We start from the raw sequence: 18,583 nt of genomic DNA, 5'->3' as shown, positions 1-18,583 counted from the left end.
AAAGACTTTAGTTGGGGTGGCCGAGGCCACAGTTACCTTACTGCCATTGCTGTCAGAGGCTACATGCTAAACTTTGTACAAACCCACATCTGTAGGTGATGGGATGATGTGGAGGAACTGGCCCACTTCCTATCTCTGGACACTATGGTTGACTATGCATTTACTGGCACTGTGGCACAAGTCTTCCTGCTTCATGGTGTATAGCAACACTTCGTGTAAACACTTGATGCCTGTGTAATCATGTGATTCATATATAATCAAGCACAGACTTGCTGAGACTGTAATCACCTCAAAACATAATAAATATCTGCCTACAATTGTCTTCACACCAAACTTGCTCATTGTGTTGAATCCGTTTCAGATTGCTGGAGGCAGGTTCCATCCCACTCATCCTGAGTCTGTCTGCCTCAAATCAAAACAAACTACTATTTTGAAAAGTTGACATGCTGCTTAAACACCAATGATATCGTACCCAGTTTCAATGTTGCCAGTCTCTGATACCGACAGCATCTCATGTGAAAACTCAGATCTCTTCCATGGTAATGTACCCATGAAGATCTACCGTACCTTAAATGTGACCTTCAGAAACCCATGCTTGTCGTAAAAGGCGACTAACAAGATCGTGTGGTCAGGCTCGCTGACTTGGTTAACACATGCCATCGTATCCAATTGCACAGATCTATGCTCATGTTGTTGGTCACTGGATGTCTGGTCCAGACTTGATTATTTTCAGACCACTGTAATATAGCTGGAATATTGCTGAGTGCAGCGTAAAACTAAACTCACTTAATCCATGGTAATGTTAACTTTGAAAGATTTTTTGGGCAATAGCCACTCCCAGACGCTTGAATGTTTTATGCCACAAGGGGCAATATTCCAGAGACCTGTAAATCAAGAAATTGGGACGGGTCTAACAACCCGATCCCTATTCTGTCCAGACACAAGGTGCTAGGAGCACGCTGAATGAAAAACAGATCTACAACAAGTGATATTTGACATAGCATAAGTTTATTGTTGTATATGTACATCTCCAGCATACAGCCTGGGACAGCCTCACTCCACCCACACAGGACAGGGGACAACACTGGCAATCAGTATGGAACACAGCAGATGATTGGCTCAAACCTCTCTATCACATGGTTCATGAGCCAATCACTGTAAGATTCTAGCACTCTTTTGATTGGCTGAGATCAAAACCAATGAAACCCTTTCTCTGATACCAAGCACAGGGTGAAACACTTACACAATAATTCTGTCCTTAGTAACCTTGTCCAAGGACAACATCTTAAGAAGTAAAATATACAGTGTCCAACATTTGGTAGGGATGATGTATTTACAGACTTCTAGAAGTCAGAACACCCACTCGTACCAAATGTTGCAGCACGGCCTGGCACCACCAGGCTGACGAGACACATTTGTGTACCCTATCTGAATTCCACCAAGACAAGCAGGTCGGTTCTAACAAAGTGTATGGCAGTCATGTAACAGTTTTGTCATCCTTCAGAAAATATGATTGTGAAGAGAATGAAATGAATCGTTTTGAAAAATGATATGATATTGTAGCACTTTTTTGATAATGACACATTATTCAAACAATGACTCGACTCACATCGTAGTAGCACCTCCCACCCTCTTACCCTTTAAATATGGTTCATGGCAACACCTTTTTAATGTAACAATTTACATAATTGTATATTCTAAACAATTTCAAACAACTTTTGTTTGAGAAGTGTATGAGCTTCAGAGTGCCTTACATCCTAGGAGCTGTTTTCCAACAACAACAAAATCCCACTTCAAGTTATTCAGGAAGAGACAAAATGTTAATTGCTTATCCTAGAAACTGACTCAGCAATATTACCATGCAAGACTAAACACCAGACAGCATTATGGAAACAGCGGGGTTACAACATAGCACATACTGTCTACACAGGCCACGGGGCAGCACTGGTCACCCACACAGAAACAGGAGTACTCAGGACAGACCTAAACAAATGTCTTACTTATACCTTCATTAAACTGAAGCCCTTCCACAGGAAATGCTTACAACAATAAGACCTGCAGTGGCTACACACATCCGTGATTCCAGTGTTGGCGCAAACATCCTGACCTCGGTGTTAACCTGCACCAACACAAGAGCCTTCAGTGTCTGCACAAACATCTCAACCTCCACAGGTTCCAACACCTAGCTCTGACAAAACCACCCATGAACTATCAGTGCCTAGTAACCCGATACCCTGTCCACACCACACAGCTTTACATAAGGTCACCTACCGTCAGAACAAATCAGATGTATTTCCAATAAGTGAAATAATATAATGTTCCTATAACAGGCACTAGTTGAGGCAATCATTACCTGCAATCATTGATTCTTAGATTACAATCCATACAATACGCCTGTAACAACAATAACTCAACAATGTATTCACTACAATGCTTACTTCACACGCAGGCTGCATGGAAGGGAAATCCCCTCCCAGACAACCAGTCAGCCTTCGTGTAGCAATCTTAAAGTTGGGGAACTTACTGACAATAAACGTCCAGTTTAACACTTGTCTGGAAGTTTGGATGTTTGTTTTGGCTAATGATCCAGTCATAGATATCTGGTTCATTAACAGCCCCAGTTTTCAGTTGATGGCATGATTTACAAACCAAATTTACCGTCAACTTGTATTGGCAGATACTTTCCAAATCATGTTTTTAATAAATCTGGTCCAGTAAGTTGATACACTTTTTGAGGTAATATGTTAGGTGGAATTTGCTCGGCCAGTTAGGAGGGTCATGGTGGGGATGTAATAGTTATTGATGGAGCCCTGATCGAGCCACCAAATCCCAGCCTATTCAGGCAAGGGTTGAAACTAGACAGTTGTTGTCAGTTAAGTCCTGTGTCTGGGAAGATGTAGTGTCTGTCGTCCTTGATGCACCAGTCTAAGGATATGCCCATGTTGGGGCTGTAATGAAACACTTGATCATACGATACATATCTCAATATCAAGCCTTTGATATGATGAAACAATATGGTACATGAAAACCAGATGTTTACATGTACAGGGAAAATTTCCAGCAAGGGAAATAAATAGTACCCCAACTAAAACATTCAACATGCAAAGTGGCTTGAGCCCTTTTGTACATACAAGTAGAAAAATGTATTGAAACAATTTTGTTACATACCATTTTTTGCTTGTATATATATGTATCACTTGGTATTGATACAGGAAGCAGAGCGTTGCATCATGGCACCCAGCATCAACACAGCAGCCACGGATGGTACCACAGTCCTCCATGCACCCATCTTGCAGGGATGGAATGCTCTTCCTACATTGCACAAGCAGGGGACGAAAGACGAAAGTGGAAAGTGCAACGCACACAGGACATTATGAGCTGCAGTGAATACTGAGTCGAAGGTCACCTCAGTAGTTTATCACAGGCGTCAGGTCTCACCATAAAGTCAGGTCTCAGCTCAATAGTCAGGTCTCACCACAATAGTCAGGTCTCACCATAAAGTCAGGTCTCACCACAATAGTCAGATCTCACCATAAAGTCAGGTCTCACCACAATAGTCAGATCTTACCATAAAGTTAGGTCTCACCACAATAGTCAGGTCTCACCACAATAGTCAGATCTCACCATAAAGTCAGATCTCACCACAATAGTCAGATCTCACCATAAAGTCAGGTCTCACCACAATAGTCAGATCTCACCATAAAGTCAGGTCTCACCACAATAGTCAGGTCTCACCATAAAGTTGGATCTCACAACAATAGTCAGATCTCACCATAAAGTCAGGTCTCACCACAATAGTCAGGTCTCACCATAAAGTTGGATCTCACCACAATAGTCAGGTCTCACCATAAAGTTGGATCTCACCACAATGGTCAGATCTCACCATAAAGTCAGGTCTGACTACAATAATCAGATCAGCTGTTGGATCTTGCCATGGGAGTTTGATCTCTCCAATGAAGACACATATCACCAAAGATGTCGGATCTTGCTATGGGAGTCTGATCTCACCAGAGAAGTTGCGTCTCACCATAGGAGACATCTGGTCACAGGAGTCAGGTCTTGCCACTGCAGTTTGATCCCGAAGTTTAGAGTCTACTCTCAGCATATGTCTTGCATCTTTTCAACACAGCTTACAAAACATCATTATTTTCTGATGTCAGAGAGGTTGACGTTTCTTGCAGCAGAAACAATGTTCCTTATTCCTAGATTACATTTAGAAAGTTTTTGTGAAATGTACTGAGCTTAAATCTTGCCAATGCATCTCAGTTACCTGTGTACACACATCACAGGGTGACCTGTACATCACAGACACCTGTATGCATCACAGACACCTGTAAACATGCATCACAGACACCTGTACGCATACATCACAGACACCTGTACACATGCATCACAGACACCTGTACACATGCATCACAGACACCTGTACACATGCATCACAGACACCTGTACACATGCATCACAGACACCTGTACACATGCATCACAGACACCTGTACACACAGAATGATCTGCACACATGCATTATCTTGTCAAGGTGAAACAATAACATCTTGAATTTGGCACAGGTGTTTCTCCATGATGATTTCCTAATGAACCTAAGTTAATCACCACAACGACAACAGCTGATCAGGCTAGGGAGGGTCCCCGTCTGTTTCGTACCCTGTTTCAACAAAGATGGAAAGCAAGACCAGTGAAGCAAGCCAAGACAAGCTGTAACAATACAAAGTGGGTCACTTACTGCAGGCCGCCAAACATGAACACAGGACACTTGTCCTACAGCCACGGGACTACACATACCCAAACAGAATACTCAGTAAACCCGAATTCTTTCCGCTAACAATGGTTTGAGCACTCTTTTACATAAAATCAGAAAACAGAAATTTCATTTGACCATGTAACATACCTTCTTACAGGTACATTGTCGTGTATGGATACACAGCCTTACAACACACAGCCTTACAATACAAGCACCTCACCTTGAAACATTGTCTTGATACAAGTATCATATCGTGGCACACAGTGTCTTGATACAAGTATCTCACTGTGGCACACAGTGTCATGATACAAGTATCATATCATGGCACACAGTGTCATGATACAAGTATCATACCATGGCATACAGTGCCACGATACAAGTATCATACCATTGCATACAGTGTCATGATACAAGTATCATACCATTGCATACAGTGTCATGATATAAGTATCATACCACGGCAAACAGTGTCAAGATACAAGCACCTCACCTTGAAACAGTGTCTTGATACAAGTATCTCAACATGGCACACCGTGTCAAGATACAAGTATCATATCGTGGCACACAGTGTCATGATACAAGTATCATACCATGGCACACAGTGTGAAGATACAAGTATCGCACCATGGCACAGAGTGTCAAGATACAAGTATCATACCATTGCATACAGTGTCAAGATACAAGTATCTCACCATTGCATACAGTGTCAAGATACAAGTATGATACCATGGCATACAGTGTCAAGATACAAGTATCATACCATTGCATACAGTGTCAAGATACAAGTATCATACCATGGCATACAGTGTCATGATACAAGTATCTCACCATTGCATACAGTGTCAAGATACAAGTATCATACCATGGCATACAGTGTCAAGATACAAGTATCTTACCATTGCATACAGTGTCAAGATACAAGTATCGCACTGCTGCACACAGTGTCAAGATACAAGTATCATACCATGGCATACAGTGTCAAGATACAAGTATCATACCATGGCACACAGTGTCAAGATACAAGTATCATACCATGGCATACAGTGTCAAGATACAAGTATCATACCATGGCACACAGTGTCAAAGATACAAGTATCATACCATGGCATACAGTGTCAAGATACAAGTATCATACCATGGCACACAGTGACAAGATATAAGTATCATACCATGGCACCGTAACCCAGTCTTACAGTGCATGGTTAGTCTATACAGCTTGAGAGACATTGTGTAATACTTGAGAAGATAATATGCTGTCAACTGCAGGGGACGGTACAAGTGAGCCATCAACGCCTGTCCCTCCCTCCCACGCACCACATCCCCCCACCATCCATACTGAGCGACCTCTCTCAGACCCTGTGTCCTCATTAAACAAATGATATTTTGGTTAGCAAGTTGTACATGTCATTATGGGAACAACCCCTGCCTGCCGCCGCCGAGTAGACACAGCCAAACAAGTCAACACTGGTCCAAGGGAGACAATTTGCACTTTCCAAGGGGAAATAATCACAGATTTCTTCACATTTCCTGGAGAGTCTTGCCAACATGAAACATAAGCTTTGGGTATAGGACCAACAAGTGGTAGGACCAACAAGTGGTGTTGGTCAGCAGTCAATATTGAAATGCCCCGTATACACAGTCACCATCACAGCCTCTCTGCCTGCTCTGCCCGCTCCGCCCGCTGCTCCTCGGTCAGCTTGTTATGGGCAGTACGGACCCTGGAGCTTCAGGTACTGTAGACAAACATAAACCTGATTAACACATGGCATCTCAACACACCACAGTAATTCAGTGAGGCAAATGTATTATCATTAACATTATTAACAATAATCACTGACGATGTAGATGTGAATGTGGATGTGGTCTGGAATGTAGTTGTTGACGTTGAGGTGAAAATTAATGCGGCTGAGGACGTCCATTTGGATGTGAAAGTGGACATAGATGTGAAAGTGGGTGGTGCAGGGAAAGCGGTTAATGATGTGGACGTGGATATGGTTGAGGAGGTCCATGTGGGTGTGGATGATGATGTCAATGTGGATGTGGATGTGGATGTTGGTGTGGACGTAGATGTGAAAGTGGATGGTGAAGGGAAAGCGGTTGATGATGTGGATGTGGTTGAGGGCGTCCATGTGGGTTTGGATGTGGTAGTGGATGTGATCAGATGTGGGTGTGGATGTGATCAGATGTGGGTGTGGATGTGATCAAGTGTGGGTGTGGATGTGATCAAGTGTGGGTGTGGATGTGATCAGATGTGATCGCAGACTGACCTGTATTACAAGAGAGGGGCCTCTGGCAACTATCTCCGCTGGGATCTGACTGAGGGGGCAGTTCTCGATGCTCATGATCTGCAAGTTGGCACAGTATGCCAGGTCATACGGCAGACTGTGCAACTCAGGGTTGTCATTTATGTACAGGGATTCTAAACTCTCTAATGTACCTGCAAAGTAACAGATTCAGTTTAACACACAGTGTCTAGAAGAAGAGTTGAGCATTCATCAGAGTAAGTAATGATCAGTCTACCACACAGTGTCCTATACAACTGTGAGAAATTCAAAGTAACTAGCTCACAAAACACTTCATCCAGACAACACAAGGTTTGAACCACTCACCTATCTCACACTTCATCCAGACAACACAAGGCTTGAACCACTCACCTATCTCACACTTCATCCAGACAACACAAGGCTTGAACCACTCACCTATCTCACACTTCATCCAGACAACACAAGGCTTGAACTACTCACCTATCTCACACTTCATCCAGACATCCAGACACAAGGCTTGAACCACTCACCTAGGTTTCTCACACTTCATCCAGACAACACAAGGCTTGAACCACTCACCTATCTCACACTTCATCCAGACAACACAAGGCTTGAACCACTCACCTATCTCACACTTCATCCAGACAACACAAGGCTTGAACCACTCACCTATCTCACACTTCATCCAGACAACACAAGGCTTGAACCACTCACCTATCTCACACTTCATCCAGACAACACAAGGCTTGAACTACTCACCTATCTCACACTTCATCCAGACAACACAAGGCTTGAACTACTCACCTATCTCACACTTCATCCAGACAACACAAGGCTTGAACCACTCACCTATCTCACACTTCATCCAGACAACACAAGGCTTGAACCACTCACCTATCTCATTTGGTAAGGATGTAAGGTTGTTTTCTCCAGAACCAAGATACTGCAAGTTCTTCAAGAACCTGCCAACATAAGACCACATGCAGGTGAACAGTGTAAAGATGCTCTGGTAGTTACTTTATGACAAGACAATATTTCCCTATGTAGTTGCCAAACATCTCATTACTTGTTGGAGATAGCAACACGCCATGAAGGAACATCTGCAGGTCTAACCTGTCTCAACATGTTCCCACAAGGAAAGGTCTGATGTCACAATGGCACCAAAAGCAAACTCAAAATGGCCTCACATCAGAATTGTCCCAAAGGGTAAACACAAAACAACCTCACAATGGTCAGAATGGTCCTAATGGCTTAGTAAAAAGGTCTACAGAAAAAGTCAAAATGGCCCCCTACAATCAAGGACAATAAATTCTGTTACTATGTGAATGGTTACACCTGTATAGTGGCGTGGAGAAACTGCCTACTGTGATTGTATCTGATCCTTACACCTGTATAGTGGAGCGTGGAGAAACTGCCTACTGTGATTGTATCTGATCCTTACACCTGTATAGTGGAGTGTTGCAAATGTAACAATTCACTCAATTATTACAGCTTCCAGTTCCCTGATAGTTATACAGAATCAATGCTCAATTAAACATTTCCAGACTGACGGGCAAGCAAATATTTCAAGAACAATATCTCAAGACTTTACCCTCAGTGGCGGCATGATGAGATTATTTGTTAACTAGACATGGGTCCAATTAGTCAAAGATTATCAGCTTGTGGAAGTTGAGCATTTAAATGCAGTTCATCAAACACACATTTTCTTCTGTTTTATTTAATTGAAAAAACTTCTGGACAATGTTGATAGGACTAGTTTGGTTTTCAGTGGGTCTGGTGCTTCCTAAAAGCCCTGTGATCTGGTATAAACCTTTATCATACACTGACAAGAAACAGTTCCTTTCACTGCAGGTCTGAAATGACTCTTGAAGGAAGACTCTCCGTGTAACAGTAAATTGTTCTGACAGAAGTATAGCCCACACAGTGACTGGCTAGACAGACTTACCCGAGTGTCCGTGGCAGACATGTCAACTGATTGGACTGCACGAAGTATAGCCCACACAGTGACTGGCTAGACAGACTTACCCGAGTGTCCGTGGCAGACATGTCAACTGATTGGACTGCACGAAGTATAGCCCACACAGTGACTGGCTAGACAGACTTACCCGAGTGTCCGTGGCAGACATGTCAACTGATTGGACTGCACGATGAGTCGCTGGAGATCACGCAGGTTACCTGGAACGTGAAAGGTCAACCTCAGAACACGATGCTCCTCTACTAACATACAGTATTGATACTGTCAGCGCTACAGGCTGATCTATGCTAACAAAACAATATCTATCTAAACAGACTTTGGTCCTTAGAAAATGTAGGGTTCAGATTTTCAGAAAAACAGTGTATACTGTGCTCAAACTGCATGAAATACTGAAGAGATACCTATTTCACATAGAGGCGGTGGGGTAGCCTGGGGGATAAGGCGTTTGCCAGTGATGCAGTAGACCCGGGTTCGATTCCCCACATGGGTGCAAAGTGTGAAGCCCTTTTCTGGCGTTCCCCGGTTTGACATTGCTGGAATATTGCTAAAACCATGCTCACTCACTCACTGAACTTCACATACACTTCTCACACCAGAATTTATGGAGATCGTGTCTTAGTCTCAAATGTGTGTGGTTATTTAGATTCAAAGTATGTACACATTCCATTATTTGGTAGGTTATATTTTGTTTACGCCTGACACACCAAAGCCCACACACATCCCAGCATTAGGACCGCACGGAATTACCGGTATATCGCAACGCACCTTTCAAACGATACGTATTGCAATTATTTTCTCAGAGCCAGTATATTGGGTAATAAAAATTGATGTTTTGTGAACATATCGATGATTTCAGTTAAAATCTATACAAACTTTCATTCAGATCAAAGTTTTCCATTGTTATTGATTGACAAAACAGCATACTTAATACACAAAATATTTTATAAAAAAAGAATATACAATCCCTAAGGTTTAAATCTAATTTCAAGATTTCTGTTATCTCAACCGTAACATATATTTTATGGCTCTGATGTACAATCATTGTCACTCACTGTCAAACACTGAAGCTCCCAATATATCGCAATACATATCGCAATACGGCTACCTGAATTGCAATATATTGCAATACAATTTATTTGCCAATACACAGCCCTACCCAGCATACATACAAACCTTACCCAACCGACTTACCCACCACACCCTCACTAACATCCCATCCTAACACATCACCCAACACCGACTTACCCACCACACCCTCACTAACATCCCACCCTAATATATCACCCCGCATCATTTACCCACCACACCCTCACTAACATCCCATCCTAACACATCACCCACACCGACTTACCCACCACACCCTCACTAACATCCCATCCTAACACATCACCCCACACCGACTTACCCACCAGACCCTGACTAACATGCCACCCTCTAACCCAACCCACACTCAACCAACCCACCCCGACTCAACATCCCATCCCCCCATACCAACAAAACTCACCCACCCAACCAGACTCACCAATTTCAGGAGGTAGCTGCTCCAGTCTGTTCTCCTCAAGGTCCAACACTCGTAGCTTTTGCAGGTTTCCAATGGCTGATGTTAACCTCTGGCGATTGAAAATACGTCAATACTGTAAACTACCGCTTTGCAACATTCACTGAAGTCAGTGTCAACAGGGTGAGACACCTACCGACAGAGTAACAAGGTGAGACACCTACCGACATAGTAACAAGGTTGGACACCTACCGACATAGTAACAAAGTAAGACACCTACCGACAGAGTCTTCGACACAGGGTGGGACAGCTACCCACCGACATGGTAACAGGGTGGGAAGCTACTCACAGACATGGTAACAGGGTGGGACAGCTACTCTAAGACATGGTAACAGGGTGGAATCTACCCTAACACATGGTTACAGGATGGACATGAGACACCTACCCATAGTAACAAAGTGGGACACCTACCAACATAGTAACAAGGTGAGACATGGTAACAGGGTGTGAGACACCTACCGACAAAGGACACCTACCGACAGAGTCAGGGTGGGACAGCTACCCACCGACATGGTAACAGGGTGGGAAGCTACTCACAGACATGGTAACAGGGTGGGACAGCTACTCTAAGACATGGTAACAGGGTGGAATCTACCCTAACACATGGTTACAGGATGGAATCTACCCTAAGACATGGTAACAGGGTGGGACACCTACCCTCAGACAGTTGTTGCTGAGGATGAGGACCTCAAGCTTCTGGAGGTTCTGGATGTCGTCAGGGATCTTGGACAGCTGGTTGGTTCCCAAGTTCAACTCGACCATGTTCGTCCATGTTCCAAGGTCTACAATGGAAGTAACTCATAGCTATATCCAGGGACTCTGTAAGGTTCTTTAGCAATATAATATGTCAATGCAGGACAGTACACATGACTCCGCCATGCACCGGATTAAACAGTGCCGATTACTGTATAAACACAGCTCTCTTCGTGCCGAGATCCGGAATTGACAGCCGCGGAGTGCAGAGTTTTTAAATGATGATAAATATACTAGCCACTTACAGGACTGAGATTTTATGCTGGTGTTGACAACTTGCCGGATTGGACAGCTGCCGGTTTTGACAGCTTCCACAGTATCTTTTAAGTGGCAAATCTTGCCCATTATCAGTGACACCACTCACACTCACAGAGTAAAACCAAAAACATTTCCAAGGGAGTTTTGACAATTATTAGGTCAGATTTAATGCCATGTTGGGAATTATTTTCAACTTTGTTGTAGTTGAGGACATGGTGTCCCTTAACTGCTTGGATCACTGATAAAGTTGCATGAATCAATGTACGCACCAATTGTCATATGGACTCCTTGCCCAACAGCGAGGCTGGGCAAACAAGGCTGGACAAGCCAGGCTTAAGACAGACAAATACTTAGATAATACTTGGCTTATAAAAGATGGGCCCCAATCAGTCAGGTCCGGCCAAGACAGGTGTCAGTTAGGGTTAGACAGGATTGGTTTGACAAGATAGAGGGAAAGACAAGACAGCTAGATATACGATAGGGTTAGACAGTCGTCGAAGACTTACCTAGTGGGAGAGATGTGAGTTGATTGTCTTTCATGTTCAGCTTGGTCAGTGAAGTGGCGCGGGAGAAGATGCCGAACTGAATCTTGTTTATCTGGTTGTGCTCCATGTTGATTGCCTAAAAACAAACATCTTACTGTTAGGTCATCTCTGTAGATGTGACACTCTGTAATGTGGACTACACTCTGTAATGTGGACTACACCCTGCACTGACGACACCCTGCACTGACGACACCCTGCACTGAGGACGACACCCTGCACTGAGGACGACACCACCCTGCACTGGCGCCACCACCCTGCACTGACGACACCCTGCACTGATGACACCCTGCACTGGTGACAACACCCTGCACTGGCAGCGACACCCTGCACTGGCGATGACACCCTGCACTGGCGATGACACCCTGCACTGGCGACAACACCCTGCACTGGCTGACTTACACCCTGCACTGGTGACAACACCCTGCACTGGCGACACCACCCTGCACTGGACGACGACACCCTGCACTGGCGGCACTTACACCCTGCACTGGCGGCGACGACACTCTGCACTGGCGACGTTGACACCCTGCACCGGTGACGACACCCTGCACTGGCGACAACACCCTGCACTGACGACGACACCCTGCACTGGCGACAACACCCTGCAGTGACGACGACACCCTGCACTGGCGACAACACCCTGCACTGTCACCCTGCATGATTTCACTCCTCTCAACAGAAGGGTTACAAAAAACATAACGCAAACCATAGAAGTAAGTGGAAAATGTGTGGTTTTGTGTCACCTAAAATAACAGCTATGTTAACTCACATAAACTGAACAGAACTGTGACGGCCCCCCTGATGGGTATGACTGGAACGCATTTCTGGACAGCGTGATGCTCGTCAGGTTTGTCAGACTAGACAGCAACCCTTCCTGTAACAGAAAGATTCATTGTTAAGCTTGCAAATTGGTTCTTAACAAATATATGTACATAAACCCCCATGTACCTACAGACACATTACTACTACAAGTATGCCACAATGGCACAACTGATGTGGAATACAGCAAATACTGGTTTATAATGCTTGTTCATGAAAGCAAATCATCTAAGGGAGATAATCCCAAGTTGCCTCCCTTTGACCATGCACAGGTCTACAGCAGTACACAGATTAAGCAGTTGATTTCAAGAGATAATAGTGTGTACTTCCTCAAGCCACTACAATATACAAGGTAGCAACTCTAAAGTAGCCCATCAAGCATGAACAACCAAATGATGAGGACTAATGCAATGCACACTAACCCAACACAACCCACACAAAGGAAGCCCTATTCCAGACAGCTACAGCTAAGTGCTGAGGCAGTATTAATACTGCACTATTGCCGTATTAAGGTGCAGTATAAACAGTACTCACTGGTAAGCTTGATATGTTGTTGCCCTCAACATTGAACTCGTCCATGTGTACACAGTGGGCCAGGGACCGGGGAATAGAGGTCAGCCTGTTGTACCTGAAAAATCATCATCATCATCATCATCATCATCATCATCATCATCATCATAACTCAGCCTTCATCAATATAAGTTTTATTTCCTTCTAGCTTTAAAGCTACCTACATAAGGAAGTTAAATGCATTGAAAACGTTCTAGTGACCTTATCATCATCATCATAACTCAGCCTTCATCAATATAAGTCTTATTTCCTTCTAGCTTTAAAGCTACCTACATAAGGAAGTTAAATGCATTGAAAACGTTCTAGTGACCTTCAATTGATTTCAGGTAATTACAACACCTCAGAGTGTTTGCTTGTTGGAAACATTTGTGTTAGCTCTTCCACCCTATAGCTGTGCAAACAGGCAATGCAAAATATCATCCCACAGAGTTCTTCCTCAGTTCTGCTACAGTAACAAACCTGTTATCCCACAGTAAAGGTTCTCCCTCAGTTATCCCACAGTAACAAACCTGTTATCCTACAGTAAAGGTTCTCCCTCAGTTATCCCACAGTAACAAACCTGTTATCCTACAGTAAAGTTCTCCCTCAGTTATCCCACAGTAACAAACCTGTTATCCTACAGTAAAGGTTCTCCCTCAGTTATCCCACAGTAACAAACCTGTTATCCTACAGTAAAAGTTCTCCCTCAGTTATCCCACAGTAACAAACCTGTTATCCTACAGTAAAGTTCTCCCTCAGTTATCCCACAGTAACAAACCTGTTATCCCACAGTAAAAGTTCTCCCTCAGTTATCCCACAGTAACAAACCTGTTATCCTACAGTAAAAGTTCTTCCTCAGTTATCCCACAACAAACCCTGTTATCCCACAGTAAGTTCTCCCTCAGTTATCCCACAGTAAAAGTTCTCCTTTATCCCACAGTAAACCTGTTATCTTACAGTAAAAGTTCTCCCTCAGTTATCCCACAGTAACAAACCTGTTATCCTACAGTAAAGTTCTCCCTCAGTTATCCAACAGTAACAAACCTGTTATCCTACAGTAAAAGTTCTCCCTCAGTTATCCCACAGTAACAAACCTGTTATCCCACAGTAAAAGTTCTCCCTCCGTTATCCACTGTAACAACCCTGTTATCTCACAGTAAAAGTTCTCCCTCAGTTATCCAACAGTAACAAACCTGTTATCCCACAGTAAAAGTTCTCCCTCAGTTATCCCACAGTAACAAACCTGTTATCCTACAGTAAAAGTTCTTCCTCAGTTATCCCACAGTAACAAACCTGTTATCCTACAGTAAAAGTTTTCCCTCGGTTATCCCACTGTAACCCTGTTATCCCACAGTAAAAGTTCTCCCTCAGTTATCCCGCTGTAACAACCCTGTTATCTCACAGTAAAAGGTCTCCCTCAGTTATCACACAGTAAACAACCCTGTTATCCAACAGTAAAAGTTCTCCCTCAGTTATCCCACAGTAACAAACCTGTTATCCTACAGTAAAAGTTCTCCCTCAGTTATCACACAGTAACAAACCTGTTATCTTACAGTAAAGGTTCTCCCTCAGTTATCGCACAGTAACAAAACTGTTATCCTACAGTAAAAGTTCTCCCTCAGTTATGTCACAGTAACAAACCTGTTATCCCACAGTAAAAGTTATCCCTGTTATCCCACAGTAAACAACCTGTTATCCCACAGTAAAAGTACTCCCTCAGTTATCCCACAGTAACAAACCTGTTATCTTACAGCAAAAAATTCTCCCTCAGTTATGTCACAGTAACAAACCTGTTATCCTACAGTAACAACCCTGTTATCCCACAATAACACCCAACAATTATCATGGAGTCACATCCAACAGTTCAGCCACACTCATATCAGACAGTTAGCCAACAGTCACTTGGAGTAACCCAAGTGTTATCCTGTACCTTAACCCGAGTCGTGTGAGGAGTCGCAGCTTCCCAATCCTCTCCGGGATGTCCAGGAGCTCATTGTGCTGGAGATCCAGGGAGTTCAGATTTGTACAGTGACAAATTTCTGAAAAGACAAAACGTACTAAACTGATATCCACATTCATCTGATACGTAAAAGTATTCAACACAGTATTTACGAAGTGTTTACCCACGAAGTACCAAGCCATCACCTTCAGGACAGTGTTACATACCATGTGCTTCTTGGTCAATTACATGTCTGCCAAGACAAAACAATGGCCATCAGTCTGGCTCTACACCACGAGGGGTCCTAACTAACCATATGGCCATGTCAACAGTCTCACCTTCGGGTAGGTGCTCCAGGTGATTGTGGGAGATGTCGAAGGTCACCAGGTTCTCAAGCTGACCAATCCCTTGAGGCAAGTCTCGAATTCTGTTTTCTCTTAAACTAAACTTGGTTAATTTCTGTAAAACAAATAAACTTGCAATTTCAGGCAACATAACAAAATATTTAAGTGTCTCTTCATATTAAAACAAGAGTCATCAGAAGATGACAAATCCCCCCCAGCCCCCATAAATTTGAAAGAAACAAATCAACTGACAATTACTTAAAGTCCAACTTGATTTTTTTGGACTAGGTCTAAATTGTTTCCATGGAAATCATGAAAAATAAAAATGCCAAAAATCTGCAAATAGCAAAAGGCAAAATACTTCAAGATCTGTTTAATACATCTGTCAAGTCTTGTAGAAAGATATTGAACAGTTTACGAGTTGTGATCCGGAACGAAACCAACCCCTCCCTTTTGAGACTAAGTCCAAATCGTTTCCATGGAAACCAAGAACAAATAAAAATGCCAAAAATCTGCAAATAGCAAAAGGCACCACTTTGGGATCTGCCTCACATATCTGCCAAGTTTGCAGAAAGATATTAAGAATGTTTTTGAGTTGTGCTCCGGAAAGGAAGCCCACCCATCCCTTTTGAGACTAAGTCCGAATCATTTCCATGGAAACCAAGAAAAATAAAAATGCCAAAAATCTGTCAATAGCAAAAGGCAACACTTTAGCTTATGTCTGATATATCTACCAAGTCTTGAAGAAAGATATTGATCGGTTTTCGAGTTGTGCTTTGGAAACGAAGGTCACCCCTCCCTTTTGAAATTAAGTTCAAATCATTTCCATGGAAACCCATCACCGGTAATCTCCAGGGCATATGTTACGATAACTCTCCACTATACCCTGGACCCATCTACGGCTTCGCCCGATGATTTTATTACCTGACCAGTGAGAGGGGCCATCGATATTAGAGGCTGCCAGCCCAGTTGTCACCGAAGTCCTCACTCCTTTACCTTTCCTCGATAATTCCTCTCTGATCTGGTGCAGTAAAGTGTTCTTGCCTGTGCCCGCTTGGCCCAAAATCAACAGATTATGGCCATTGATGGCCCCTCTCACTGCCCTGTCTGTCATAGTTGTTTAGTTGTTTTCCCCATACCCGAGTCCTTTTGAGACAAAGTCTGACTCGAAAAACCCCTTTTTCTATTCAAATTTCTCTTCCCTGTTGATATCCAAATTAGTTATACTTGACAATATAAAATCTCATTCAAAAGCACCTCGCTGCAAACCCACACTTCGCATCAATACAACCTGTATCGAATATGCTTTATGCCCGCAGCAGGCGCCGATTTCTCGAAACAAACTTAAGTCTGAGTTTTGACTTAAGTTAGAGTTTTTACTCAAATTTGAGAAACTGCATTTCCCAGAATGAACTAAAATCGATAGTAAACTCAAACATAGTAGACAGTTTGAGTTTGGTGGATAGATTACTTAAGTTGTTTGGGCTCTTTTATTTAAAAAATGCAGTTGAGTTTAAAATTCAGCTGTTTCAAATCGTCAAACTCAGTTTGAAATTTGAGTAAAAACTTAAGTTTGTTTCGAGAAATCGGGGCCTGTACGGCCTTGTGTCAAGCACCTGTTTAGTTTAATGACATCCCTGGTTAAATAACACTCCTGTTGGTCATACAGCATTGACGGCAAGTCTAGATGGTGTACAACTATCTGGTGGCGTGTTGAGGTCACACAAGTAAACAGTAAACTTGTAGCCTCGAAGACCTTGTGTTGTCAAAGAAGCCCTGGTAAAATGACAGACACAAGTGCTTCCTTACTGTATCTATTCAAAAGAATTACTGTTTGGCTCTGGTTGGAAGTTTTAACAGAAACTTTGGGTTTTGATGGCTCAAGACTGTAACTACTTGGCTAAATTGCCAAGTCAGGTTTGAGGTAAATGTCCAACTCACGGTCAACTGGCTGATCTCTTCATCTACATGCTTGATTCTGTTGTAACGAAGGAAAAGGGTCGTCACTGAGTGCAGCTTGTAGACCACTTTAGGTATCTGCAGAGAAGACACCTCACACTTTAGCACTGTCAAACAGTCTACCTCCTAAACATAGACTTCTTGTTCATAATTCAGCCTTATCAAAAGAAAGAGTAAGTACTTGTTCACAAAGAAGCCAGTTCTGACACTGCTAATCCCATTCTGACACTGCTAATCCCGTTCTGACACTGCTAATCCCATTCTGACACTGCTAATCCTGTTCTCACTCTTCAAATCCTGTTCTCACACTGCCTATCCTGTTCTCATACTGCTAATCCTGTTCTGACACTGCTAATAGCATTCTGACACTGCTAATCCCATTCTGACACTGCTAATCCCATTCTGACACTGCTAATCCCGTTCTGACACTGCTAATCCTGCTCTGACCTGCTAATCCCGTCCTGGCACTGCTAATCGCATTCTGACACTGTTAATCCCGTTCTGGCACTGTTAATCCCCTTCTGACACTGCTTATCCCGTTCTGACACAATTAATCCCGTTCTGGCACTGCTAATCGCATTCTGACACTGCTAATCCTGTTGACACTGCTAATACCGTTCTGGCTCTGCTTATCCCTGTTAATCCTGTTCTGACACTGTTAATCCCGTTCTGGCACTGTTAATCCCGTTCTGGCACTGTTAATCCTGTTCTGGCATTGCTAATCCCGTTCTGACACTGCTAATCCTGTTCTGGTACTGCTAATCCCGTTCTAGCCCTGTTAATCTTGTTCTGACACTGCTATCCTCGTTCTGAAACTGCTATCCTCGTTCTCACACTGCTATTCTGGTTCTGACACTGCTAA

General features: G+C 43.2%; 1 protein-coding gene across 1 annotated transcript in view; it reads right to left on the bottom strand.

Annotated features, from left to right (window-relative positions):
- Positions 1-986: 986 nt before the first annotated feature.
- LOC124288151 (leucine-rich repeat protein SHOC-2-like) overlaps positions 987-18,583 on the bottom strand; it is a 31,808-nt gene continuing 14,211 nt past the window's right edge. Inside the window, exons 7-20 of the mRNA XM_046724721.1 lie at positions 17,704-17,799; positions 15,757-15,877; positions 15,410-15,518; positions 13,465-13,558; positions 12,881-12,985; positions 12,073-12,187; positions 11,213-11,337; positions 10,520-10,607; positions 9,128-9,197; positions 7,917-7,984; positions 7,026-7,195; positions 5,757-6,491; positions 4,493-5,581; positions 987-4,312 (exon numbers count right to left, since the gene is read on the bottom strand). Coding sequence (XP_046580677.1) covers positions 6,459-6,491; positions 7,026-7,195; positions 7,917-7,984; positions 9,128-9,197; positions 10,520-10,607; positions 11,213-11,337; positions 12,073-12,187; positions 12,881-12,985; positions 13,465-13,558; positions 15,410-15,518; positions 15,757-15,877; positions 17,704-17,799 — 1,194 coding nt within the window. The 3' untranslated portion in view covers positions 987-4,312; positions 4,493-5,581; positions 5,757-6,458. The remainder of the gene's footprint in view (positions 4,313-4,492; positions 5,582-5,756; positions 6,492-7,025; positions 7,196-7,916; positions 7,985-9,127; positions 9,198-10,519; positions 10,608-11,212; positions 11,338-12,072; positions 12,188-12,880; positions 12,986-13,464; positions 13,559-15,409; positions 15,519-15,756; positions 15,878-17,703; positions 17,800-18,583) is intronic.

The sequence above is a fragment of the Haliotis rubra genome, unplaced genomic scaffold (genome assembly GCF_003918875.1).
Source record: "Haliotis rubra isolate DU_JTF1 unplaced genomic scaffold, ASM391887v1 Scf413, whole genome shotgun sequence".
In the NCBI taxonomy this organism is placed as follows: domain Eukaryota; kingdom Metazoa; phylum Mollusca; class Gastropoda; order Lepetellida; family Haliotidae; genus Haliotis; species Haliotis rubra.
The sequence above is the reverse complement of the archived record's forward strand: the minus strand, read 5'-3'. Positions and strand labels throughout refer to the sequence as shown.